The following is a 27,852-nucleotide window of genomic DNA, read 5'->3' as shown; positions in this document are numbered from 1 at the left end:
ATTACCTTCTGAAAATCACATTGAGGGTTCCGACACTGGGTAAACTTGCACAGGACAATATCACTGTGACAGCTGCACTCTTGGCAAGAGTCTGGCTTCCAAACAGTATTATTCTAGAGAGATTAAAAAAAGCAGAAAAGATGTCATGTTCAAGATGTTAATTTTCCTGGTTTGAATTCTGTAGTTTTGACTATTTTTTGGATTTAGATTACATCAACTTCATAATACTCTGTACATCAACTAATCTGGCTCAGGTTCCAGGTTACATGTTGAGAAAGTGGTTTAAACTATTCTGCCATGCCATTTCTGCAACTGTGGGTTAAAATGATTTCAGCCCCTGCAGGTTACAGGCAGGAATTCCCACTCAAGTAGGCAATAGTTACGGTCAATTCAAGAACTCAGAGGAATTGGTGCAGCACAAGGTGAGTTGGAGGGGAAATAAAAAGAGTGATAGGAAAAATGCACTGGAGAGAGCAAGGGTTAAAAGAAAAAAGCAAGAGAAACAATGACAGATCATGTGGAAGTGAAGTAGGAGAGAAGGGACAATTATCTACTAGGAAGAAATGAGAAGCAAAATATGAGCAGCCATTTGGGGAGACAGACAGAAGGTTGGGAGAATTGCAAATAATCAGTGTTAGATTGATCAGGGACAAACTGAGGTAACAGAATGGGAAATTGCACAGCTAATTAAATTTGGTGTCACTAAGTGCGCATTGAAGAATCTAGGGATGGCAAATGAGTGTTCAAACTATAAACTAAAGTGTGTTAATCCACAAGATAGAACACAACAAACATATTTGAGGGGTAGACTGCTCAAAGCAACTGACTCCCCAGCAAATAGTGGTAACTGTAAATAATAGAAATACAATTTTGAAGTGTACAGAAAACTATCATAAAGATAGTGAACTTGTACAACAGTGCACCTTCAGGAGTACTGTGTGCATTGCTGGTTAATATTGTCACAGGAAGGACTATAAAAAAGAAGTGCAAACAAAATTACCATTCTAACACTTGGCACCATACACATTGGGTTCACTAAAACATCCATCAATGTAAGAACAGAAACTCTAGGGAAATCATTATGTGTATAACTTCTCCAAGCTTTGCATTGATCTCTCATCTCAACTACAGCAGCGGACTTGAACGGAGCTTCTGCAAAGTCCTGGACTAATCATAATATGGAAGCAATTTTCTCAGGTATTCACAATGCCCTCCAACACGTAGAACCCCGAGGTCAGGCTCTTGTGGTGCTGTGGCAATGTCCCACCCTCTGGACCAGGAGGTTGGGGCTCAGGTCCCACCTGCTCCAGAGATGTGCCACAACCTTTATGAACAGATTGATGAGAAAATATCCATAGAAACCCAAGGCTAACATCCTCAGCATGACAAATAACTTAAGACGAAGCTCAAAAGGAGGAGTTTAAGCGGGCAGCTCAGAGAAAAACTTTATATTGAAGATCGTGAAAATCTGGAACAGATTTCCCCTTTTACATACCTCCCAGTTTTTATTCATAATGACTTCAAAGAAAATAATAAGGGCTAGGAAATATTTACTAATGTTCTGTCACCTTTTATATATCTAGGCCTACCCTGTGACATTCCTGCCCATGCAATGCTCTCTTTTTCCTGAAACATCATTTATGACAGTTGAGAAAAAAATACAGTTAGCGATGTAAAACAGACATGACATTGTGGAATACATTTGATGTCTTATTTTGTTTGGCATAACGTGGACATTAAAGGCATACAATCCAAAGGTACGAACAAATTCCATGGTAAAGGAAGACTGTTAAATTCATGAAGTCCACGTTATATATTCAGGTTCAGTTAACAATACAGAAATTAAATCTTTTTCTCAGCACATAAATTTTAATTTTGTTGATTCTAATTTCAATACATTAATTCTGGAGGGAGCCGGAAAATAACAAAATGGAGCAGCAATGAGATCAAAGGACAGAGAGACATAAACAATAGGGAATTAGAAATATAAAGTACAATTCTGGGACCAGATGGAGGAAAATAAGAAATATAACACAAAAGATTAATCTGCATACATGTTAATGTTTGTAGCATAACTAATGAGATTGGTGGCAAATTGAGATTATGATACGAGCGCATTAAAGGAGAAATGGAAGAAGGAAGAAAATGTTTTTAATATTTCTAGTTACCAATATTCAGGAATGATAGAGAAGGAAATTGAGGATGTGGCAGTATCAATTAAGGTGATATTATTATTCAAAATTAGAAGTGTATATGAGATCATTCTGGGACTCAATCTATTTGACTTAAGTTCAGGAATGGGAGCAACTAGATTGTTAGGAATATTATTTTAATTGACTTGTGTGTTGCAGTCAAAGTCATAAAACATGAAATCTTGTATGATCCTTTCACCAATTCACGATAAGCTGGAACCTCTTTTTAAAAGTTCACAGCCTCTGCATGGATCATGACTAACTGAGTACAGTATTGGTTGAGCAAGAGGAAGCAGATGGCACAGGTGGATGGATGCTTTCAGACTTGGTGGTTAGCAATGCTATTACCCTAGACTCAGTTTGCCTCCTTTCAATTTCTGTAAAAGACAGAGGCTTAAATGCAGGAAGCACATTTTAACATGATATAGAAGTTGACAACATAAAAGATAGCCATAAAAATTGTTGTAGACTACAGGATGACAGATGGTTTTCTAAAATGACTGAAACATGGCAGATGGAGCTCAATGCTAAGTTTAGGTGAACACAGCGATCTGTGTGTCCATGAACAAAACGTTTGCAGGGCAAGCTGCAAAGGTAGTTCACAAATATTGTGTTTGTTGGGCTCAAAAATAGAGATATGTTAAAATTTCACAACTTACTGGTTGGCTTCAGCTGGAATATTATAGGCAATTCTGGGTACCACATTTCAGAAAAGGTGTAAAAGCCTTATAGTGGATCCAGAGAAGGCTTACCATGATGCTAAATTTCCCAGAGTATCCAGGAATGTGCAGGTTAGGTGAATTAGCCTCAGGAAATGCAGGGTTACAGGGACAGGGTAGGGGCTGGGTCTGGGTGAGATGCTCTTCAGAAGGTCGGTATGGACTCGATGGGCTAAATGGGCTGCTTCTACATTGAAGAGATTCTATGATTCTATTCTTTGATTCTGTGAGATACTTCAGTTATAGTGAGATGAGGAAGTTTACAATTGTTTTGCTCAAATCAGTAAAGGTCACGAGATGAATGAATGGAAGGATTATTTTGATCAAACAGATAGAGAGAGGCTGTTCCCTCTGGGATTGGATTGGTAATGAGATGGCAAGTGCTTCAACTAACAGTCAAAACACCGACAGGGTTTTGAAAAGAATGTTTTCACTCAGAGTTCTCAGGATCCAAACGGTAACTGAAAAGTTAGTGGGAGACAATTCCATAAATAAATCTCAAAAGACTATGAACAAGTACAAAGAAAAGGAAGAACATAGATAGTTAATGGTCAAAAAGAGTGGAGATCTGGAATGGCTGTTCTCTACTAAGTATGACTGTGTTTTCATCGAGCTAGCATAAACATGATGGAGTTAATGACCATCTTCTGGGCTGTAGGCGTCTTCAGTTGTATGAATTACCCCTACAGCAACTCCCCCCTCTGGATGGTTCTTTTCTAAATGACCCTGGAGGGAAAATATATTTGTTTTTCTAATCTGCACCTTAATTTAGGATTGCTGCCAAACAAAGTGCAATGAAACTGAACAGCTCGAAACTGCTTCCACAGAAAATAAGAAAGAGGGAAATCCAGCTCCTGGATGGAATTCAGCATTTTGCTCCAGCTAATTACACGTATGGCTTTTTTAAAAACCATCATACTTCCCAGTACATGTCGATAGAGTGCAGCCCTGCTAGTGTGCTGCATATATTGAAGCTGAGCAAGTGAGAGATCCACCATTTTCCAATATATACTATGAGTAGTTAACACTTCCAGCATATAATGCAAACTATTAACCAGTTAAAAACTTGTGCCAAACAGCAAAGCATACTTTTCAAACTCATTGCTACTTGTGTATTTATAGCAGATTCATTGCAGGTAAAATTTAATTGCTGCAAAATGAAGGGGATATCAAGTGCGTCAATCCATACAGCTCATATTGCACATGACACGGGATTTTAGCTTCATTGTTCCTTTTCATAATAAACTAAATTTCACAATTTAACAAAAAACCCATAATGAATATAAATAATTCTCATCCATGTATGCATCATTTGCACCGAAAATTCATTCATACATTCATAAAATCCTCAGAGGTGAATAGACAAATGCTTTGTTTTTAAATGCCAGAATTGCGGTCTTATTTCCAACTATCGAAAGTAACAGGCAGCCACCTGGAAAGTAGACCTATAGATTACATTGACCTTTCACAGTCACTGCAAGGTAGAACTGCCATCACTGATTTGCGAAGGTGTCATTAACCGAACAAGTGGCACCAAACTTTCAGCTGAACAAAGAAACCAGGTGAATGAATTGAATTTTAATCTGGATGTATTTTAGTAACGTGTAATGTAAACTTTTGCACTGTCAGCAACTGTCCAAGTAAGAGCAAATTGATATAATGCTTTACACCATTGATCCATTATCAAATTATCACAAAGGTTTAATAATTATGGCACTTAGAGGTTCCAAGAAATTCAGAAAAGTAATGTATGTTACTTTTTAAAAGAACATACAGTCCCTCAAACCTGTGATGATCTTCAACATAATCATTGCTGAACTTGTGCACTTTCACAGCCATTCTCCAAAATCTTGATTCCCTTAGAGATTAAAAATCTGTCTTGCTTAGCGTTAAATATATTATATCAGACCACATTATTAACTTTCTGGAAGTTCCTAAATCAGAAAACAACCCTTTGTGTTAGGGATAATGGGAACTACAGATGCTGGAAAATCCAAGATAACAAAGTGTGGAGTTGGATGAACACAGCAGGCCAAGCAGCATATTAGGAGCACAAAAGCTGACATTTCGGGCCTAGACCCTTCATCAGAAAAAGCTTTTTTCCGATGCCACCCGTAGGTTGCAGGAACAACAACTCATATTCCGCTTGGGAACCCTGCAACCCAATGGTATCAATGTAGATTTCACCAGCTTCAAAATCTCACCTCCCCCTACTGCATCCCAAAACCAGCCCAGCTCGTTCCAGCCTGCCTAACCTGTTCTTCCTCTCATCTTTCCTCTCCTCCCACCTCAAGCCACACCTCCATTTCCTACCTACTAACCTCATTCTGCCCCCTTGACCTGTCCGTCCTCCTCGGACTGACCTATCCCCTCCCTACCTCCCCACCTATCTTCTCCTCTATCTATCTTCAGTCCGCCTCTCCCTCCCTCCCCATTTATTTCAGAATCCTCTCCCCATCCCCCTTTTCTGATGAAGGGTCTAGGCCCGAAACGTCAGCTTTTGTGCTCCTAAGATGCTGCTTGGCCTGCTGTGTTCATCCAGCTCCACACTTTGTTGCGTTTGTGTTAGGGACAAGGTACTGGCATTGATTAAGGATTGTTTGACCAGCAGCAGGCAGAGAATGGGGCTAAAGAGGTCTTTTTCAGGATGGCATCCGGTGACTAATGGAGTTCTGCTGAGGTCTGTACCAGGACCACAACTATCCACGTTTTACATTAATGATCTGGACAAGGGAACTGAGGGCATTATTGCTAAATGCAGAGATAAGTGGAGGAGCAGGTCATGTTGAGGAAACATGGAGGCTGCAGGAAGACTTGGACAGGCTAGAAAAGTGGGCAAAGAAGTTGCAGATGTGATACAATCTGAGAAAGTGTCAAGTTATGCACTTTGATGGGAAGAACAGGAGGAGTAGACTATTTTGTAAATGGGAAAGGTTTCGGAAATCTGGAGCACAAAGCTACTTGGAGTCTTCGATCCGGATTCTCTTAAGGTTAACATGCAAGTTCAGGTGACAGTATGGAAGGAAAATGCAATATCAGCATTTATTTCAACAGCAGTTGAATATAACAGCAGTAGAATATAAGCGCAGAGATTTACTGCTGAGGGTAGATGAGGCACTGATCAGGCCATATTTGGGATATTGTGAGCAGTTTTGGGCCCTTTTTCTAAAGAAGGATGTCGTGACATTCGATAGAGTCCACAGGAGGCTTACAAGAACGATGGCAGGGATGAAGGGCTTGTCACATGTGTTGTGGTTGAGGGTCTGTAATCAATGGAGTTTAGAAGGAATGTGGTGATCTGACTGAAAGAATACTAAGAGGTCTGTTCAGTGTGGATGTGTAGAGGAAGTTTCCACAAGCTGGAGAGACCAGGATCCAATGGCACAACTGTACAGTGAAGGAATGACCCTTTAGACTGAAGATGAGAAGGAATTTCTTCAGCCAGAGAGTGGTTAATCTGTGGAGGCCAAGTCATTGAGTGTATTTAAGACAGAGATAGTTTCTTGATTGGTTTGGGGGATCAAGGATTATTGAGAGAAAGCAGGAGAATAGGGCTTAAGAAGCAGATCAGCCATGATTGAATGGCAGAGCAGACTGAATAGGCCGAATGGCCTAATTCTGCTCCAACGTCTTATGTTCTTATGGAATAAACTTTCATTTCCATCTTACATTACGTCTGCAACATTGTGACCTACTCACGTCACCCATCCATGTCTCTTTGCAGCCTCCTTGCCTTCTCGTCACAGCTTGCGTTCCAATGTGAGATAGCAAGAACTACAGTTGCTGGAGTTGGGAATAACATCGTGTGGAGCTGGAGGAACACAGCAGGCCAGGCAGCATCAGAGGTGCAGAAAAGTTAACGTTTCGGAGGGGAGAACCCTTCTTTCTGAAGGGTCCCAACCCAAAATGTCAACTTTCCTGCTCCTCTGATGGTGCCTGGCCTACTTTGTTCCTCAAGCTCCACACTTTGCATTCCTATTTTCCTTGTTATTGACAGTAAACTTAGGATATTGTAATTTGTCTCCTTGTATACATTGCTGGTAAATAGTTGAGTCACCAACACTGATCATTATGTCAGTTTACGAGGTAGAGGCTCAGAAGTTGAAAATGCCCTCTTTATCCTGACATCCTGCTTCCCATCCATTAACAAATCCTCTATCCATGCTGATATATTACCACAGCGCCAAGTACTTCTATTCTAAATATTTTTATTTTAAGCATTTGAAAGCCAAGTATACCATATCTATTAGTTCTGCTTTATCTAATAATTTGCTACAAAGTTGAGTACAGTATTCATGAATTGGAAGGCAGGAAGTTAGAGTTTGTTGGCAAAAATGCGTGTGGGGAATAGAGTGCCTTGGGCCCTCAAGAGCTTGTGCTTTGTCTGTGCTCGGAAGTTTATAAATGCAGGTGCACACAGCGTCCACAAAAAAATGATTTTGAATAGAACAGTCAAGCAGCACTTTTTTCCCCAAGACAAACAGTTTGAATTTGGCCAATTAATTTAAACCAAGCTCATAGATACAGAAGGCCCAACTAAATTTAAATTTGATGGTGATGACAACCTGAAATCAATATTATAAGAAATTGAATATGTCATTAGGGGTATATAAGGTGAAGTAAAGACAGTCATCGCCACGTGCCAGAGTTAGCACCATTCAGCTTTCAGAGAAAGCCCATCTAATTAATCAAAGGTACCACAGTATTTTAGCTCAAAGTTCTCAATGAAGAAATTACAGAGATAAAACATTCCTGACAGCAGAATTAGTGGAAGAAAGGTGTTTGTGAAGAGAGCAGTGAAGACAAGAGTATTCCAGAAGACAGTCTGTGCAAAGTTGGAAAGATTAGTTATAATTCATGTTTGTTTATTAATTGGGTTTATTAAGTGGGACTTGTGGTTGTTTGAACTGTATTCCAGTAGAAGTTAGACCAGTTAGGAAGTAGATAGTAGTATAAGGGGGAATTATTAGTTTCTTGTAACTCTGTTAATTTGTTCATTGTTGGGTTAAATAAATAAATTGTTTCTGGTGACTTGTGAAGTAGATTCAGGGACTTTCTTTCTTTTAACAGTTCTTTTAACAGATTACGAGGGGAAAGATGAACTTCTCTGAGTGTTTCAGGGGGTAATTCTTCGAGGGGAACCCTATTTCTGTCATAACAGATCAGGGCTTGTGTTTTAATTTAATTATCAGAGGGGCTTGGCTACACCCCGCCCCCAATCCCCAGAACAAATCGTAACATCTGAAAACTGTATTAAATTTGTCAAACAGGGTTTATATTTCTTAAAATAAGGGTGACTCTTAATTTTCCATTTAACTGTTATTTTCTGCTAGTACTATCAAGTCTTCATTGATAACAGATTAAAACATTTGCTGGCAACTAGTGCACGGTTAATTGGCCTGTTTTATATCCACTGTCTTTTTTAAATGACACATTCTAACTTACAATTCAAAAAGAGTGGGATAGGAGGGGGAGGATTGGGAAACAGCCCCCAGCACGTAAAAGTATGCTGAGAGATACCAAAAGAGAGAGGCAGATACAGTGAGGGAGAAAGGAGAAAGGGGGAAGACAGAGGAAGAGGGGGAGTGGGGGGAGATGGGGAAGGGGGAAAATGGCAGGGGGGTGATGGGGTAGTGGGGAGACGGGGGAGGTGGGAGATAGGGGGAGGGGGGGAGGGCAGGAGGAAGCACACACTAAATAAAACAGCATGAGGAGAAGAGAAAAATGTCTGAGTGATGTCATAGAAATGTCATGAGTTGACTGATTGTTGAACAGCTGCTTTTAGGCAGTGTGTTTCAACTTCAGGAAGTTTGAAAAACATGAATTTCAAAACTAGCACAGGGAAAGAAAGAATTTATTGGCACTGGAGAGGGAGCTGAAATGTGAGTAAGAACAAAGAAGTTCTACTAATCTCCACTTTTTAGTTAACAATGCAACAGTATGGTTAAAAGTTAAAAGTAACTAAAATTGCAATAATTGAATTAAATGTCTAAATTATGGTATGTGGTCACATCTCATGACTGAGACAAGCCCATGTGCAGGTATTGTCATGGGCTTTACAAGCTTGAGCTCCTAGTTTTAGAACTCAAAGTTGTGTCTGGAGTCACGGAGGTACATCTGAGAGTTTGAAAACTAAATGGGCAGCACTTTCAGAGAGTGGGTCACATCATAAGTTCAAGGCAAGCAGGCACGTCAGGTTCTGGGGACACAATCAAAGTTAAAGACAGGTATGACAAGAGTCACTTGAGGTCCTTGTTACTGACTGGTTTTCCACAGTGGATCCTGCTGGTGGTGATAGATCATTGAAGGAGGGCAGCAAGAGATAAACCACGGCATCACTGGTGGCCCAGATATACAGGAAGAGGAAGAAGAAGTGAGGAAGTACTGATAGGGGATTCTTTAGATTTTGGAACAGAAAGGCAATTCTGCACCGTCAACATAATTCCAGGATAGTCTATTTGCCTCCTTGGTGCTAGCGTCACAGTTGTCTCAAAACAGCTAAAGGACATTCTTCTGACAGATGGCGAGCAGCCAGTGGTCATGATCCACACATCAGCACTAACAACATGATTAGCAAAGGGGCTGTGTTCCTGCAATCAGAGTTTAGGAAGGTTGGGAGCAAATTTGCAAGCAAATTATTAAAGTAACAATCTCCAGGTTATCCTAATGTAAGATTCATGTGACTGCAGAAACAGCTCAGCAAGACAGGTGAATGTGTGGTTGGAAAGATTGTGCACAGAAGAGAGAGATTCATATTCCTGGGACACTGAGACTAGCTATGGGGGATATGCAAGCCTGTACAAGCAGATGGGTTGCATCTGAATGGAGTAGGAACTGAGGAGAAGTTTGCTGGTAGTGTTGGGGACGGTATAAAACTGATTTAGCAGGGAACAAGGAGAAAATATTAGGAAGTATTAGCAGGGTACACAAAATGCAGGGAAAGGCTGACAGCACTAAAATTGAGAAAAGTTAGCGAATAGATGGATTTGGTGAACGGGAGAACATAAAAGTTGTCATCATCATTACATTGCATGATTGTGAAGGCACAGAGTGTGGGTAATAGGTACTCTCTACTTTATTAAAGCATTGATATAAGATTGGCTGGCTAATATGCTATCCACTTATCAATAAAATTTAATTCCAAGTTAGACTGCGAAATTCTAATTTTGAAAATAAACAGCAATTAGCAACTGGATTCTTTCAACTGTATCTGAACCAATTTGTTTACTATATTACTACTTCAGAATTTACATGCAACTTGGACAGAACAAATTAAGATGCAAATTAACATCTGCTGAGTTATATAGTAACATTTGAACCTTTTTTTCTCTGATATAACAAATGGTAACATGTTATTTTGTATATACTAAATTAAATGCTCTCTTTCCTGAAACATTACACTCTAAAAATTTATTTGGTTTAAACTTGGCTTAGCACCAGGGCACTTTGTAAGAGTGACTTCTCAGCTGGAGAAAATTTCTAAAGGACAATGTGATCTTGCATTATTTGTTACATGTTTTACTTCTGCATCCCCACCATCTTCAAATAAAAAGTGGCTTCATAGAAGGTCTATATGGTTATTGACTATACAGGAGGCTGGGATCTCTCCAATATGACTCTCTAACAACAATGTTTATTTTGTTTCTTGGCTAGCTCATTCCTAGTCAGTGGCTGGCAAAGATATTGTTTTCTCTTCACAAATCATTTTTTATGTGAATTAAAATTCTGAATTGCATATCTTATAGCACACAATTTTTAATTGGTAAGACACATAATCAATCATTAATTATGGACAGTGCCCTTCGTGGTCCTCAAATATTACAAGGCACAAACCCAAGCATCTACTGGTTTTTCATTTCCAACATCTTCGATCACTAAAAAACATGTTTGCAGGTTAATTAAAGATAAAACACAGTATATCCTATGACCACAAAACTTCACGTCATGAGAACACTTTCACATCATTAGGGTTCACTTTTTTTATACCAGTCATTGGTATATCACATTTATGGTCTGATACATTGAAGTACCAAGCTATAAAGTTCAACTGAGTCATGTCAAAAGTCAATTCTTTAATGAAAATTGGACAGTGAGCGAAATCATATCTTGAGTAATTCTGGTTGCCAAATCCCATGATGGACATTTCTAACTTGGTCAAGTTACAGAGCCAAGCCACAAAAATTATTCTGGAACTCAGCAGTTTTATCATACAATCCCTACAGCATGGAAACAGGCCATTTGGCCCAGCAAGTCCACACCGACCATCCGAAGAACATCCCACCCAGACCCATTCCCCTGTATTTTCCATATCTAACCCACCTATCCTAAACATCCCTGAACAGTACAGGTAATTTAGCATGGCCAATCCACTTACCCCGCACACCTTTGGACTGTGGGAGGAAACCAGAGCACCCGGTGGAAACCCAAGCAGACACAGGGAGAATGTGCAAACTCTACACAGACAGTTGCCTAAGGGTGGAATCGAACCCAGGTCCCTGGCGCTGTGAGGCCGTAGTGCTAACCACTGAGCCACTGTGCCACCGGAGCCATCCTTTTAATGAGGAAGAAATGTTAGGGATGTTGGTCTTGTTTTATTTTACAAATACAGAGCTGTGAGATGTTTCAATTCAAGTCTTCAAAATTGGGAAGACAATTGGGAAGCTGGACAGTGCAAGTTGTTTACCTTCTGTCAATGTTCAAATACATGACAACGAATGGTTTTAAAAAATTTCAGGTGCAACCATAATTCTGGTGGATTTTTTTCATTCGAAGTATAACAAGCCAATTTGCAGAAAAGAGGAAATTTAAGATGACAATGTAAATGGCTTCAAGAGACTGGTGCGATGACTCTGGGACAAAAAAGGTTTGAGATACAAAATTAGAAATTAACCGGAATGTCATTAAAATCGTTGATAGAATATAGATTTATTGTGCATTCACTTATTCCTGTGTACTTTATGCAAAAAGTAAGTTGATTGACATTGCTACTTCTTTTGAGCCATTTTCTTAACAGTTTTTCTAAGTGGTAGATTGTCATTGCCTCCCACATTGAAGAGGCAGGGTAGGAAGGCAAGTCCCAAGTTTACCTTAACAGCAACTGAATCTGTGCTGTTGTCATTCTACTAGACTACACCCGAGCCATCCAAGAAACTGAGCTAACCAACCCCCTTGCAGTACCTAAGTAGTGTTTCAACGCTAGAAGTTCTGTTGCCCTTGTAAAACTGCACTATATTCCAGCAGCCAGTCCACAATGCAATTAGACCATGGAATTGGAAACCTGTAAGTGATGGAGTAAAGAGGTTTCCATAGTAACCAAAATGCTCTGAGAACAAAAGATATGGTGAAAAAGAGCAGAAGAAAATGTTATATTGCTCAATTGTACATTTTCCTAACCATTGTGACAAAATCCCAAGCTAAATGAGATTTAAACCACTCTCTAATTGAGACAATATAAAAGGCCTGGAATTTTAAGGTCTAAGGGGATATGGTGTGCTCCAATCCTACCTGACATTTTGCTAAGGTTGGCAGATACCCCTTCACCAAGAGCCAAACTGAGTTACTTTAATGATTGATTTAGGGCCTCTCCCTGCCTCTCCTGTCATTAGAAGTAAACCATTGCCAGTAGAACTCCAGAAGGAGATAGACAAGCTGGGGACAGGTTTGGGTGGGCAGGATGGAGGTAGACGAGAGATATGGGGAGGGAAGGGTGGAGGTGGCAGCTGAGTTTCACTGCAAAGAAGTGAGAAGGGATTCACTTTGGTAGGAAGAACATGGAAAGATAACTTAAAATAGGAGATACAATTTTAAGCGTGGGAGGGGGCGCAGGAGTAGTATAGGCACACATTGAAACTGGCACGATAGATGGAGAGAGAAGTAAGTCTTAAGTGCAACTGGGAACAGGTAATAAAAAGTACTGGCCAGCTGGCCACGCCCTCATCCCTTGAGAGAATTTTTTAAAAAGTGAAACACAGTTAACTTTATTAATAGGACCATTGAGTTACAAGAGCAGAGAGGCGATGTTGAACGTGTATAAGACACTGGTTAGACCTCAGCTGGAGTACTGTATACAGTTCTGGGCACCACACTTTTGGAAACTTGTGAATGCAATTTAGTAGTTTCTCAAAACTGAACTGGGTCAACCATACAGATACTGTGGCTTCAATAGCAAGTCAAAGATTAGTGAGTAAATTACCTCTTGGCTCACACAATTTTTTTTTTCTATTCATTTATGGGATGTGGGCCTCGCTGGCTGGCCAGCATTTATTGACCATTCCTAGTTGCCCTTGAGAGGGTGGTGGTGAGTTACCTTCCTGGTCTCTATTCTAGAGATTTGCTTGGATGAATACATTTCTCACAACACTCATGAAGTTCAAAGCATAGGCTAAGACAACGTGCTTGATTGACACAAATCCACGAATGAACACACAATAGCAGCAGCATGTATGGGATGCACTGTAGTAACTCATGAATGTACCTATGACAACATCTTCCAAACCCATGACCTCTGCCAGCTGATGTTAGAACGCTTGCTGATTTTTGATTACTGTTTTTTTATTATTTTTGTTTTGGAGCTGTGAACTAGGAGCTGAGAGCTGAAAAGCGATCTTTGTACAATGAGAAACACCTTGTATTCAAAAAAGAGAACTAACAAGCTGTTATTTGTTCATGAACTCAGGCCTTAGAGTCAATTGCAGGTTGTTTCTTGTTTACAAATGATCTATAGATGCTCTGTCTCCAGAGAGGCCTTATGCTTCACCAGGTCACAGCTGCTTGGCCATTAACGCAGTGAGAACCTGAGAATTGCTACCAGCCAGTCTGGGAGAGAATATGACGTTCTAACAGAAGGAGAAACACTAGTTTCTGAACTGTTGTGAACTGCGAGTTTCTGAAAGAAGACATTTAGCTGTTGATGCTACAGAATGAAGATTTGAAAGCTTCCCGCCTAATCCCATCATCAGCCATTAGAATGTCAGAGAACAGAAACTAAGATACAAGTATTATTGAATCCTTCTCAGAGTAAACTTGGAAAAGTGGCATTGATTTTCTGAAAACATCAATCAATCAAGACCCAATCCCATGTATCTGTGAAGAAATGCACTGTGGAAACCACTTAAGTAATCTTGCCTGTGTTGATTATTTTCCTTCTTTAAAAAAATATCCCCTGTTTGTTTGTCACTCTACGTTTTGTGGGAATGAGGCTGAGAATAAAGTTTATTGAGTTTAAATCTTCGACATTAATTAGATTACCTTGTTGTTTATTTTTGCTCCGTTGAGGTTACCGTTATTGTTAAGAAACTGTTGGAAAAGTGCCCGAAAAGGCCAAAGGAGTAAGCTGAAAAACTTGAAAAAATGACAGAAAATATTTAAAAGTGGGAAAAAGTTTTTTGTTGGAGTTATACAGCTGATGTATAGTATCTATTATTTAGGGAGTCTGGTACTGGTCTAGTTAGGAACCATTGTGGTTTATTTTGAGGATCATTGAGTATTCCGATTTTACTGTGCTGTGAATACAGAGACAGGAAGGCTGATTTGATTCAGCTGGCTGTCTCCATGTTGTAATATTAGCAAGACAAGGACAGCAGGGGGATGAGAATACTATTTGAAAGTTTCCCCATAGCACGCAGCAAACCCACATTGCAAGCATTGCAATGGTTCAAGAGGCAGCTCACGATTACACTCTCAAAAAAGTAATTATAGATAAGCGATAATTGCTGGCCCAGCCAGTAATACCCGTATCCCAAGAAATAATAAAATAAAAATAAGTTTATAACCAAGATCAATGGAATTTGAGGTATTGAGAACAGGTGCATAGGTCTCCAAATTCTCCGAGTCCTGCTTGAAGCTCTGGTTTTGATGAGACATCTCAAACGAAATACTTTAACACGGTTAACCTCTCTACGCAGATGCGATCAGGCCTGTTTGAGAGATTTCAGTTTAGTATCAGATAAATAACCTTGCCTATTCATGGAGGAAGGGCGGACAGACTCTCACTTGAAATCCAATGGCTCCGCTCAGTTAAACACTCAATCGACGGAAATTTTAATGGAAATAAATTTTGGCAAAGTATAAAATGGGTGCTCAACACAAATACTCAAATTTTGTTCAGGACGGGCTAGACAACACCACTTTGTTTTTGTCAATCTGACTGGCGGTCAGACATCTGAGTAGCTATGCAGAGTTTGGACATTAATTTTCAGGATCCGTTATACTCAGCAGCTTGAGCCAAGATCAGACTTAATACAGATGATTGCTGACTCAAATTTTCTCTATTCTACCTTCACAACATACCTTAATGTTAATTTCTTAAGCTAATCACCATCCGGCCTTTCCATTCTTATTGGATCACATCTGTTAAATACTGGATTTAGACTGTCCAAAACTCTAATTTGTATTATATTGCTGTTCTGCTTTTTGCAATGACCCCAACATTAATCCACCAGATTGTTTTTGGAACAGCCACAAACAAACCTAATAATTTTTCACTAAGCTTTACAGCTGATATCTTATCAGTGCAGGTGACAGTGTCATTTGGTGATCAAATTGCCATAATTAGCTATGGTTGTAAATGCAGTGTTGGGGCCTCACCGTGAAATCAGTCTACAGCTTCATGCAGAATGGATAGACAGGACCAGTAGCTGTGTTCTGTTTGCATTTCCAGAAGGCAGCCTGGTAACTCACAAGGTAGCAACGTAATTTACAAAAGGTTACATCATAAGAGCCCATGTAAGAGATGGTATGGTGGCATGGATAGAAAATTAGTCAATGGATAGGAAACAGCAAGTGGGAATAAGTGATAACATGGTGTGACACTGGATGAACAGAGCAGGCCAAGCGGCATCAGAGCAGCAGGAAAGTTTGACATTTCAGGTCGAGAGTCTTCTTCAGAAAAAATGTGGGGATAAGAGGTTCTTTTTCTGCTGGGCTCCGCAGGGATTCATGCTGGGATTGCAACTGTTTATGGTAGATATTAATAGCTAGGAGGTAGGAAGTGAATGTATTTTAGCCAAAGTTGCAGACAAAAAAATTCTGTGGAAAGGCAAGTTGTAAAGGGGATACAAGCAGTTTATAGACATTAATAGGTGAAGAGGGCTAAATGACGGCAAACGGAGTATAATGTAAGAAAATGTGAAGTCATCCATTGAGAAGGGGAAACAAAAGGACAAAGTATTATTTGAATGTAGAAAGCTACAACACAGGTACATCAGGTGATCCAGAAAGCTAATGGAATGTCGGCCCTTATTTCAAGTGGGTTGGAGTGTAAGAGAAGGGAAGTCTTCCTGCAATTGTATAGGTGCTGTGAGATCACATCTGGAGTACTGTGATAGTAGGAAGTGCAGATGCTGCAGAATCTGAGATAACAACGTGTAGAACTGGATGAACACAACAGGCCAAGCAGCTTCATAGGAGCAGGAAGGCTGACAGGTCTAGGCCCGAAACATCAGCCTTCCTGCTCCTATTTTGTTACTTGGCCTGCTGCGTTCATCCAGCTCTAGACCTTATCTCTAGAATACTGTATGCAATTTTGATGCCCTTATTGAAAAGAAAGACTTTGTTTCTTCGGACGCAGTTCAGAAAAAGCTGACTAGAACGATCCCTGGTATGGAGGGTTTGTCTTATGAACAAAGACTAAATCAATTGTGATTCTACTCACTTAGAAGAGTTTAGAAGAATGAAAGCTTTGAAACATATAGAAAAGTGAAAATACTGAGAGGATTTCTTTCCTTGCTGGAGAGTCTGGGACCATAGGGCATTGTCTCGGAATAAAGGGATGCTAATTTAAATTGAGATAAGGAGGAATTTCTTCCCGGAGGGTTGAGTCTTTCGAAAGCCTTGTCACACAGAGCTGTGAGGGCATCATCCTTGTGTATACTTAAACCTAAGATAGATAGATCTAGATAACAAAGTGTGGAGCTGGATGAATACAGCAGGCCAAGCAGCATCAGAGGAGCACAAAAGCTGATGTTTCGGGCCTAGACCCTTCATCAGAAAAGGGGGTGGGAGAGGGGGAAGAGGGTTCTGGAATAAATAGGGAGGGGGGAAGGCGGGCCAAAGATGGATAGAGGAGAAGATAGGTGGAGATGGAGCCAGTAGAGGTTAGTGTAGGTGTTGGGGGGGAGAGAGAGAGAGAGAGGGGGGTGCAGTGGTAGGGAGGAGATAGGTCAGTCTGGGGAGGACGGACAGTTCAAGGGGGCGGGATGAGGTTAGAAGGTAGGAAAGGGAGGTGCGGCTTGAGGTGGGAGGAGGGGATAGGTGAGTGGAAGAACAGGTTAGGGAGGCGGGTCGAGCTGGGCTGGCTTTGGGATGCGGTAGGAGGAGGGGAGATTTTGAAGCTGGTCAAGTCCACATTGATACCATTGGGCTGCAGTTTTCCTAAGCAAAATAGGAGTTGCTGTTCCAGCAACCTTCGGGTGGCATCATTGTGGCACTGCAGGAGGCCCAGGGTGGACATGTCATCTAAGGAATGGGAGGGGGAGGTGAAATGGTTCGCGACTGGGAGGTGCGTTTGTTTATTGCAAACCAAGTGTAGGCGTTCTGCAAAGTGGTCCCCAAGCCTCCGCTTGGTTTCCCCAATGTAGAGAAGGCCACAAATGGGAACAGCGGATACAGTATACTACACTGGCAGATGTGCAGGTGAACATCTGCTTGATGGGGAAAGTCTTCTTAGGGCCTGGGATGGGGGTGAGGGAGGAGGTGTGGGGGCAAGTGTAGCACTTCCTGCAGTTGCAGGGGAAGTTGCCGTATGTGGTGGGGTTGGAGGGGAGTGTGGAGCAGACAAGGGAGTCACGGAGAGAGTGGTCCCTCCTGAAAGCAGACACGGGTGGGGAGGGAAAAATGTCTTTGGTGGTGGGGTCACATTGCAGATGGCAGAAGTGTCGGACGATGATGCGTTGTATCCGAAGATTGATGGGGTGGTACATGAAGACGAGGGGGGTTCTCTGTTGGTGGTTATTGCGGGGTCAGGGTGTGAGGGATGAGTTGCGGGAAATATGGTCGAGGGCGTTCTTAACCACTGCGGGGGGAATGTTGCGGTCCTTGAAAAACGAGGGCATCTGAGATGTACAGGAGATGAATGCCTCATCCTGGGAGCAGATGTGGCGGAGGCAAAGGAATCGGGAATTGGGGATGGCATTTTTGCAGAAAGTTGGCTGGGTGGAAGTGTCTTCTAGGTTGCTGTGGGGTTCGGTGGGCTTGAAATGGATATCGGTTTCCAGGTGGTTGCCTGAGATGGAGACAGAGAGGTCCAGGAAGGCGAGGAAGGTGTTCGAGATAGTCCAGGTGAACTGAAGGTTGGGGTGGCAGGTGTTGGTGAAGTGGATGAACTGTTCAAGCTCCTTGTGGGAGCACAAGGCAGCGCCGATACAGTCATCAATGTAACGGAGGAAGAGGTGGAGTTTAGGGCTAGTGTAGCTATGGAAGAAGGATTGTTTCATGTACCATACAATGAGGCAGGCATAGCTTGGGCCCATGCGGGTACCCATGGCCACCCTGGCCACCCCCTTTGTCAGTAGGAAGTGGGAGGAATCAAAAGAGAAGTTGTTGAGGCTGAGGACAAGTTCGGCTAGGCGGATGACGGTGTCGGTGGAGGGGGACTGGTTAGGCCTGTGGGACAGGAAGAAGCGGAGGGTCTTTAAGCTATCTGGATGGGGAATACAGGTGTGTAAGAACTGGACATTCATGATGAAAATGAAGTGTTGGAGAGTGGGGAATGAGAAATTCTGGAGGAGGTGGAGGGCGTGGGTGGTATCACGGACATAGGCAGGGAGTTCCTGGACCAAGGGGGAGAAAATGAAGTCCAGATAGGTGGAGATGAGTTCGGTAGGGCAGAAGCAGGCAAAGACCAGGGCAGGCGGGTTTGTGGATTTTGGGAAGGAGGTAGAAGTGGGCGGTGCGGGGTTGGGGAACGATGAGGTTGGAGCTGTGGGTGGGAGGTCACCTGAGGCAATAAGGTTGTGGATGGCTTGGGAGATGATAGTTTGGTGCTCGGGAGTGGGGTAATGATCCAGTGGGCGGTAGGAAGTGGTGTCAGAGAGTTGGCGTCTGGCCTCAGCGATGTAAAGGTCAGTGCGCCATACTACAACTGCGCCTCCCTTGTCTGTGGGTTTGATTTTGAAGTTAGGAATGGAGTGGAGGATGCGAAGGGCTGCACGTTCTGCAGGGGAGAGGGTGGAGTGGGTAAGAGGGGTGGAGAGGTTGAGGCGATTGATGTCTCGACGGCAGTTGGAGATGAAGAGATTGAGGGAGGGTAGGAGACCATGGGTGGTGTCCAGGAGTATGGGGTGTGTTGGAGGCGGGAGTAGGGGTCAGTGGAGGGAGGATTAAGCTCACGATTAGAAAAGTAAGCGTGGAGGCGGAGGCGGCGGAAAAACTGCTCAATTTCCAAACGTGACTGGTATTCAGTGATGTGTGGGTGGAGGGGGACAAAGGTGAGCCCCTTACTGAGGACTGACTGTTCGTCCTCAGTAAGGGGGAGGTCTGGGGGGATGGTGAAGATTCGGCAGGGCTCAGTGTTGCTGTCTCCTCTGGGGCTGCTGGCTGTGGGCCAAGCGATGTCGGCGTCAGCTGTGGGCAGAGTTCCGTTGGTGGTGGGGGTGGAGGGGGGGGGAAGAGAGCTGTGTTGGCGTCAGCTGTGGGCGGAGTTCTGTTGGCGGTGGGGGCGCGGAGTTTTGTCGGCAGTGGGGGGGGCGGAGTTTTGTCGGCAGTGGTGAGTGGGGTTGCAACGATGGCGGCTGTGGGCCAAGTTCCATCGGCAGTGGGAGGGGTGGCGGAGTTTTGTCTGCTTCGGCTGTGGTGGGGGTTCGGTCGGTGGTGGTGGGGGCACGGAGCTTTGTCGGTGCCGGCTGTGAGTGGGGTTGTATAGGTGGTGGTGTTGGTGGGGGGGGGCCTTTGTCAGCGCCGGCTGTGAGTAGGGTTGTGTTGGCGTCCGAGGTGGGCATTGTTGCCTCGGTGGTGGACAGAGTCGCATCCGCGATGGGCAGAGCGGCGTTGTCAGTGGCAGGAGCAGTGACGGTAGTGTCTGTGGTGTTGGTCTCGGAAATAGAGGTGGTGGTTTCAGCAGCGATGACGTTCGCTGTACCGGACGTGGTGTACCCGATGGTGGTGGATGTGACGTCTTCTGTGGGTTTTCCGACAGTGGCCTCATGGCCAATGGCGGCGGAGGTCCTGGGTAGGGTTGGGGTTTTGGGAGGTGGAGGAATCCCGTTTTGGGTGGTAGGCACCAGTAAGTTTACTGTATTTACAGTTTTTTGTGTCCATTAAAGCTGTGTAGAATTATGAGTTCAGGTTGTGGATCCTCCGAGGAATAAAAACAGGAGAGGTCCTTTGCACGTCTGGGAGAGGGAGCCTCTGAGCTGGGCTAGGCTCGATTGTAGTGCCTGGAAATGCCAGCATATTGCTGACAGTGTGTTTCAGGAGTCGCAGAGAGAAACACTTCTGAAGCATCTCAATGTTCTGAATAGAGATTGTGTCATGGGTTGAGGCCAAATTGAAAAGGCTTGAATGTGGACTGTAGTCCACTGGGGATAATCTGGATGTGTAGGCAGGTGCTGAGGAAGGTAATATGGCTGTAGTACCTGGTTTGCTTCAGGACATGGTCGAGCAGTTTCAAGGCCGAAGAGATCACAAGAGAGTTGCAGTGGGAGAGAGATCCACTGAGGTTTGTCCGGAGGGAGGAGGGTAACTTCTTCAGATTAGACATCTTTAGAAGAGGCTTCGCAGTGGGGTTAAATTTGTATCACAGATAATAGGAACTGCAGATGCTGGAGAATCGGAGATAACAAGGTAAAGAGCTGAATGAACACAGCAGGCCAAGCAGCATCTTAGGAGTACAAAAGCTGATGTTTCGGGCCTAGGCCCTTCTTCAGAAATGGTAGAGGAGAAGGGGATTCTGAAAGAAATAGGCAGAGAGGGGGAGATGGTTCAAAGATGGACAGAGGAGAAGATAGGTGGAGACAGACAAGTTAAAGAGGTGGGAATGGAGCCAGTAAAGGTGAGTGTAGGTGGGGAGGTAGGGAGGAGATAGGTCAGTCTCTGGAGGACAGACAGGTCAAGGGGGCGGGATGAGGTTAGTAGGTAGGAAATGGGGGTGCGGCTTGAGGTGCAGGGAGGGGACAGGTGAGAGGAAGAACGGGTTAGGGAGGCAGGGACGAGCTGGGCTGGTTTTGGAATGTGGTAGGAGGAGGGGAAATTTTGAAGCTTGTGAAATCCACATTGATACTATTGGGCTGCAGGGTTCCCAAGCCGAATGAGTTGCTGTTCCAACCCATTAAGTCCTGACTGACCTTCCGAATAGCAATCCGCCCACCCTATACCTGTAATTCCATGTTTCCCATGCCTAATCCACCTCTTCTGCACAGCTTTCGACAGTGGGAGGAAATCACATCACTCTGAGGAAACCCACACATGGACGGGAAGAATATCTGTGTGGAGTTTGTACAGTCAACCAAGATGGAATCAAACTACTTGAGTCCCTTGCATGATGAGGTATCAGTACTATCCACTGTGTCACCATGCCACCAACTTCAGGGCATTCCTCCTGCAGGTAGTCCTAATTACCCATTTGTCATGAGGCAGCAGGTTATCAAGCAGTGTTACCACCTTTCTACCAGGGAACACCCCGAAATGTCAGTTTTTGTGCTCCTAAGATGCTGCTTGGCCTGTTGTGTTCATCCAGCTCCACACTTTGTTCTAACAGCTTATTTCCATCAGTTTAACGACTTCTTTGCAGGGATGGTTAATTGGCACGGTTGCTTTTAATTCCTTTATAACAGGTTCTCCCGTCCCTTTCACATTGGGGGACAATTTATTGCAGAATGACTTGTTGCCGACTCTGAATCCATGAAGTCAGTCAAGTTCTGAAGTTTGCATTGTCATGATCCACAACATTTTTTGCATCAAGTCTAACACACTGACCTCCTTTTCCTCCATGCACTGAACTGCTCGTCTGTGAGCAACTGTACTACCTTAATCTACCTATAATTGCAAATCCTCTGCATATTGTGCCTTCCATTATCTTGCAATTTCCTCAATTCTAATCTTCTGTGTTTTCCTCATTCCTCAGTGTGTTCATTTGTCCTAAACCTACTGTCTTAAGAACTCATTTCTTGAGTATTGCTAAAAAAAAGACATGTTTTGTCTACAAATGTTGTCTTGCAACCATCAGGATAATGCACAATAAATATCTATGTAAATTTATATTGTATGAGAGGAAAGTGCTAACTGATTGGATTCTGATCAGTAGAATTGTTGCAATGGACATTGCACCAGTTAATGATGACTGATAGTAAACAGTCAAATGTCGCTTAAATGGTAAACCTAGCAGGCTAACTGTGGTTCAGGTACTGCCCAGAGAAATTAAGTAGAAAATAGCTTTATCTAATTTTGTTGAGTTCAAACAGGCACATTGTTTATTTTGTCTGCAAAGTACTGGATCTGGTGTATTCATATTTGTAGCTTCCAATACACTCAAGTACACCACACTACAAACTTGACAGATGATCCACAATTGGCTGTTAGCATAATTCTTTACAGGTTCCTGATGAGTTAGCAAATATTTTCCAATCGCAAATTTACATGCGAGACACAGTGATGTGAATTTTGCAAATGCTGGTTGTTTGCCTCAGTCAGTACTTGTGAATGATTTGATTTGATTTATTGTTGTTACCCAAGTACAGTGAAAATTTTTGTTTTGCAAGCAGCACAGGCAGATTATAGCAAACAAGGACACACAGATCATAGGCTGCCGAGACAGAATGAAGCATACAAGATTACAGATGCATAGGAAGTGCATGAAGCAAGATCATTAGGTTTGAAATTACAGAGGTCCATTCAGCATGCTAATAACACCAGGGAAGAAGCTGTTCTTGAACCTGTTGGTGCATGTGTTCAAGCTTCTATATCTTCTGCCTGACACAAGAGATTGCAAGAGTGTATTACCGGGTGAGAAGGGTCTTTGGTGAATTTGACAGCCTTTCCGCAGCAACGAGAAGTGTAAGTAAATGGAATGTTGGTTTCCGTGATGATCTGGGATGTGCACACAACTTTCTGTAGTTTCTTACGGTCCTGGGCAGAGCAGGTTGCTGTATCAATCCATTATGCACTCAGATAGAATGTTCCCTATCATGCATCTGTTAAAGTTGATGAGGGTCCTTATGGACATACTGAATTTCCTAAGCCACCTGAGGAAGACCAGGCAGTGTTCTGCCTTCTTGACCATCACATCTACGTAGGGGGCCCAGGACAGATTGTCAGTTATCGTCTCTCCTAGAAATTTGATATTCTCAACCCTCTCCACCTCACCTCTGTTGATATCCAGGGGCATCCTCTCCTTTCTTCCTGAAGTCAATTATCAATTATTTTGTTTTCCCTGACATAGAGAGAAAATATTATTATTGCACAATGACACCAAGAACTCTCTTTTTTCTGTAATCTGACTCACCATTGTTTGATATCAGGTCTACAACAGTGGTGTTGTCAGCAAACCTATAGATGCTGTTCAATACGGAATTTGGCTACACATGGCCAAAGGGATATTTTGTTTCATATGATTTGCCAATCTTTGGGCCATATATTGTTCGTAACTGTTAACGCACTGACACTGAAATTCATATTACCACATTTTTCATGTGTGAAAAGGCAGAATGCTTTTCTGTCTTGGCATCAGTGTCCAGTTAGCAGCAAACACCACTTCTGTTGCTCCTGCATGACAGCGTGCAAAATAGCTACCATCACTTGTTGCTCAAACGTTTGAATCACTTTACACCTCCATGGAAATAAGAGGTGGACAGGACAAGTTTCACAATCTAAAGTGATAGCCTTAAGCCTGTGTATGAGCTTGCATAATATCCAGCAAGAAATAATCTGACCAGCGTAGCCAACATCCTGCAGGATTCCTTTGATGTGCCTTATTTCAGCAGAAAGCTCACTTAATGAAAAAATGGTTCAAGCCCTATTTTATGTGGTTGCCAATAGGGCCAAGTCAGACAAGGACTAGTGAATGTAGGTTTGCAGTAAACAAAGAACCCTCTAGCAGATTTCTCAACTAGAACTTCAAGGAAAGAGAGCTCATTGAGTCCTCCACTTAAAAGTGAATTTGAGTCCAGGAAGAAGCCCACTAAGACATATAAGAAAATGCTTATATTCAGCACAAATTCATTTTCATATTCTTCCATTTCAACAAATCTCTCGCCACTTTTAAAACATTTCTTAAAACCCACAATTTATTGCAACTCTTCATGCTACTGTTTCTTCTATATTTTCTCACTTTTGCATATTACAAGTTTTATTTTTTCATGAAGGCAACTTATTTTGTATGACGCATAGCCAAATGTGCTGGCTTAAAAGAAACTGGAAATCACATATTGAACACATAAGCATCTTCTATCCAATTAATTGCAATGGCAAACTTTGGGCCATTTGCAATGCACAACACTCAATAGGATATTTGGGTTTCTCTGCCCTACTGTTTCCTTGCTGTGTTAACCAGCAAAAAGAAAATTGCATCAGATCACATCAAAATTCAAAACTAATTCGTGATGAGGAATTTCTTCCCTGCTTTATTTCTGGCCTGAGCATTAAAATCAATCACTTTTTCCATGAACGTTTTATAAAGCATTTGTGTCTAATTTGTTAATTCAGTATTTCATCACATCATTGAATTGCAAGTGAATGTCAACACGTATCATCTCCTTCACCTTTTTAAAATGGACAGGATAAGCTGGTAAAAATCAAACACTAAGACCACATGCGGGCAGGTGGCAGCGATGATTGAATTGTGCTAATATATGGAAAAACATAATGGAAATGTTCACTTGACTTTATTTTTCACATTTCAACTTCCTTGTCTCATTATACACATGCTACGTGGAATTTTCATTTTCAAATTCCACCTATTAAATCTACGCAGAAGAACAAAAGTAAATTTTACAGTTTTCTATTTGTCACTGAAGTGTGAACTTCTAAGATTGCCTGTGTAATACCTGTTGTAATTGAGGGGTAGATTTTATAAATAACCCTATTACAGAGCCTTCAGGAGCTAGGAGCTTTCCGAGTGAAGTTGCATTAATTTTCCCATAAATTATAGGATACAGCAGTCCTGTAAAGTACATTTGTGAGCTCCTGAAAGAGGATTCCTGCCAGTCCAGACCATTGATTAAAGCATCTTTCTGGGGCTTCCAGCCAGTTGCAGCCTTCCTTATTGCAGTTTAATCCTCCTGGATTTTGATGCGCTATTTTGAAATTGGGGACATAAACGTAACATCCATTTACGGTCAGAGGTTGTGGCAAGCTTGGTTTCGACCCCATCTTACAGTATTTATCAGTGGTATTTACTCCTAAATAGAAAATGAACAGAGCAGCAGGGATCCAGAGGCAGTGGACAGCTTCAAGTGCCTTTTTAACTGCATCACTGGTAAAGAATTGTTTGAAAAGTTTGGAACTAAGAAACAGGTAAAGAAACACGAGGACTGTGACAGCTAAATAGTGCTTCCCACTGTAAATAAAACTAAAATTAGGGCAGCTGTAATGCAAATGTAGAATTCTGCTTTTGAAACTGATAATATCTATCACGTACAGGTGGCTTTTCACCACGTTCATATTCTACACTTAAAATAATTATTGAGACGATTGTCATCCCTTGAATTAGTAAAGCTACATCAGCCAAAAAGTAATGAAGTCATACATTATTTATGACAGTTATGCTCACCCATGGGATAAAAATGATTTTCATGTTGCTCACTGCTTTGTCTATATATGTCAAGATTTTAAATATATACTTCTATATTAATAACACATTTTTAAAATGCTTCACATTTAATTTTAGTGGCAACTATTATAAGCACATATGGCACATTAGTTCGACTGGTAGTTATGTGAGACAGCTTTTCTCTCCCTCAAGTTTGACTGTCATGTGGAAAATTCTCTAAAACAGGATTTAAGCTCAACTGTGTGGGATGCAAGAGGCCAAAAAGCAAAAAAGGCATGTTGTTTTAGGATACTGCAATAATGTACTCCCGGTCCTGTGAAACGAAAAAATAATTCAATCAGATGACCATGGCAGTACACACAGTGAATGATAATATGCCTGCCACCTCGGTTAGCGGGTAGGTGCCTTAGCCTTGGCATCTCAGCATGCACTAATCGGTATTCAAGTCCTCTCCAACAATATGGCAACTGTGAAGTGAGGCTGGCACATAGAAAGAAGGATGGCAAGGTTGAACATGCAGGAAGGGACTGCACGCAAAACCCATTCACTTCACATCATTTGCCTCCATCAGGTTGTCTCCTTATTGCCAAATTGCTAAGTTTGCCCCTGTACAGGGGTAACAGTCTCTGTATCTCACAAGTGGAATAGGCTCAAATAATCTAAAGCACATAAAGTATAAGTGGAAGTTGTTGGATTGGAGCCAGATCTCTGAAACACTTGCACTTTTGCAACTTTTAGCTCCAATTTATACCCCAAATCAACTGCCATTTCATATTCATTACACTTCAATAGCGCAAGTTGAGGGTGGAAGTCTGCTTTTAAAAAGAAAATGAGTAAATATTTAATTGTTTTAAAATAAGGGGATATGTTAGGAAATTAGGGTTAAAAGGAAAATTAGTTTAGCAAACAGGCACTGGGGAACTCTAGGGAACAGAATAACCACCATCACTATGTAAGCTTCTGCCATAGGGAATTTCCTTTAAGTTTTGTTTTAAACCCCTCCCCCTTACCATGACCTTCCCAAAAAATACCAGCACTTATATGATCCACATGGACAGCTTAACATGGGCTTTGTCTGAAACAATATTGTACCCACGTCTATCTTACATAAATTCCAAGAACTAACTTTGAATTTAAGTTTTAGGAGGCTAAGAGGGTTTATACTTTTAAATTATCATTCAGGTACAGAATTCTTGTTGAGATAAACGCATTGCTGGCAAAATGGAAGTCAAGCAAATCAAGCTGCAGTGTTATTCTTGTAGTTCATCAGAAAGTAACAATGTTCTCTGCCATAAGGATACTGGTTATATGAATAATATAAAGTGCAACATGCTATTTTAGGAGGAAAGAATAGCAATTGGTAATAAGGTAATGTATTACAAAAAACCCTAATTTAAGAACACAGCTTAAGTTTTTAAGTACATCTTTTGCCTTCTCATATCTCCTTTATAAAAAAGTAAGATTACAATTCTAAGTATATGGATGTAATGTTATCTTGCTGTAATGGTAGCAAGGGTCAGAAGAGAACATCCAGAGAATTGAACTAACTAATCTTTTGGGGGAAAAAATGTGGATTAGCATCAATTCTCTAATTAGGAACTTGCTTGGTTTCTTGAAGTTTAGTATCAATTTGTCTAAAAGTAATCAAAATAGATTTTGGCTATAATAAGATGATATACTAAAAACTCACGAGTACGTACAAATACAATTTTCACTTTGCAGGAGTAACAATGTAAAAGGTCACAAAAATATTCAGGTTACAGTGTTAGGATCATAGCTGATGTTATTAATGAACAAGTGTGGTGCCAGATTGAATCTGGCTTGAAATATCATGTTTTGTTTGGGAAGTTTTAAAGAGGTAGTCTTTCACTGAAACACCTCAAATGAGCTTAATTTACTGTGGCTTCAATTCCTCATCTGGAGAATCTGATAGCCTCTTCTTTGAGTCTGCATATATCCAAATGTATGCTTTCTCAAATTCAAAAACTCGTCAAGGGTTTTCACCAATCAATTCTGGTCTGGAACTTTCTAACTAAACTCCTCATACTTAAGTAACCAATTTTTTTATTCTAAGTGATCTCTTTGCATCAGAAGCAACTGTTTAACATGTCCAGTTTTAGCCAAGACTAGCAAAACTTCCAAAATGGAACAAGAAAGCTCTTCTAAGCTCAGTATTTCTCTAAGTCAAAATAAGAACAATTCCAGAAACTGTCAATGGAAACTGACTGAAGTACACTTCTAC

General features: G+C 41.8%; 1 protein-coding gene across 3 annotated transcripts in view; it reads right to left on the bottom strand.

Annotated features, from left to right (window-relative positions):
• fras1 (Fraser extracellular matrix complex subunit 1) overlaps positions 1-27,852 on the bottom strand; it is a 446,760-nt gene that overhangs the window by 278,618 nt on the left and 140,290 nt on the right. For all 3 annotated transcript variants that reach the window (XM_059646148.1, XM_059646150.1, XM_059646159.1), the window contains exon 3: positions 6-113. In XM_059646148.1, coding sequence (XP_059502131.1) covers positions 6-113 — 108 coding nt within the window. The remainder of the gene's footprint in view (positions 1-5; positions 114-27,852) is intronic.

Source organism: Stegostoma tigrinum, chromosome 1 (assembly GCF_030684315.1).
Source record: "Stegostoma tigrinum isolate sSteTig4 chromosome 1, sSteTig4.hap1, whole genome shotgun sequence".
NCBI classification, from domain to species: domain Eukaryota; kingdom Metazoa; phylum Chordata; class Chondrichthyes; order Orectolobiformes; family Stegostomatidae; genus Stegostoma; species Stegostoma tigrinum.
This window is presented reverse-complemented; position numbering and strand designations above follow the sequence as displayed.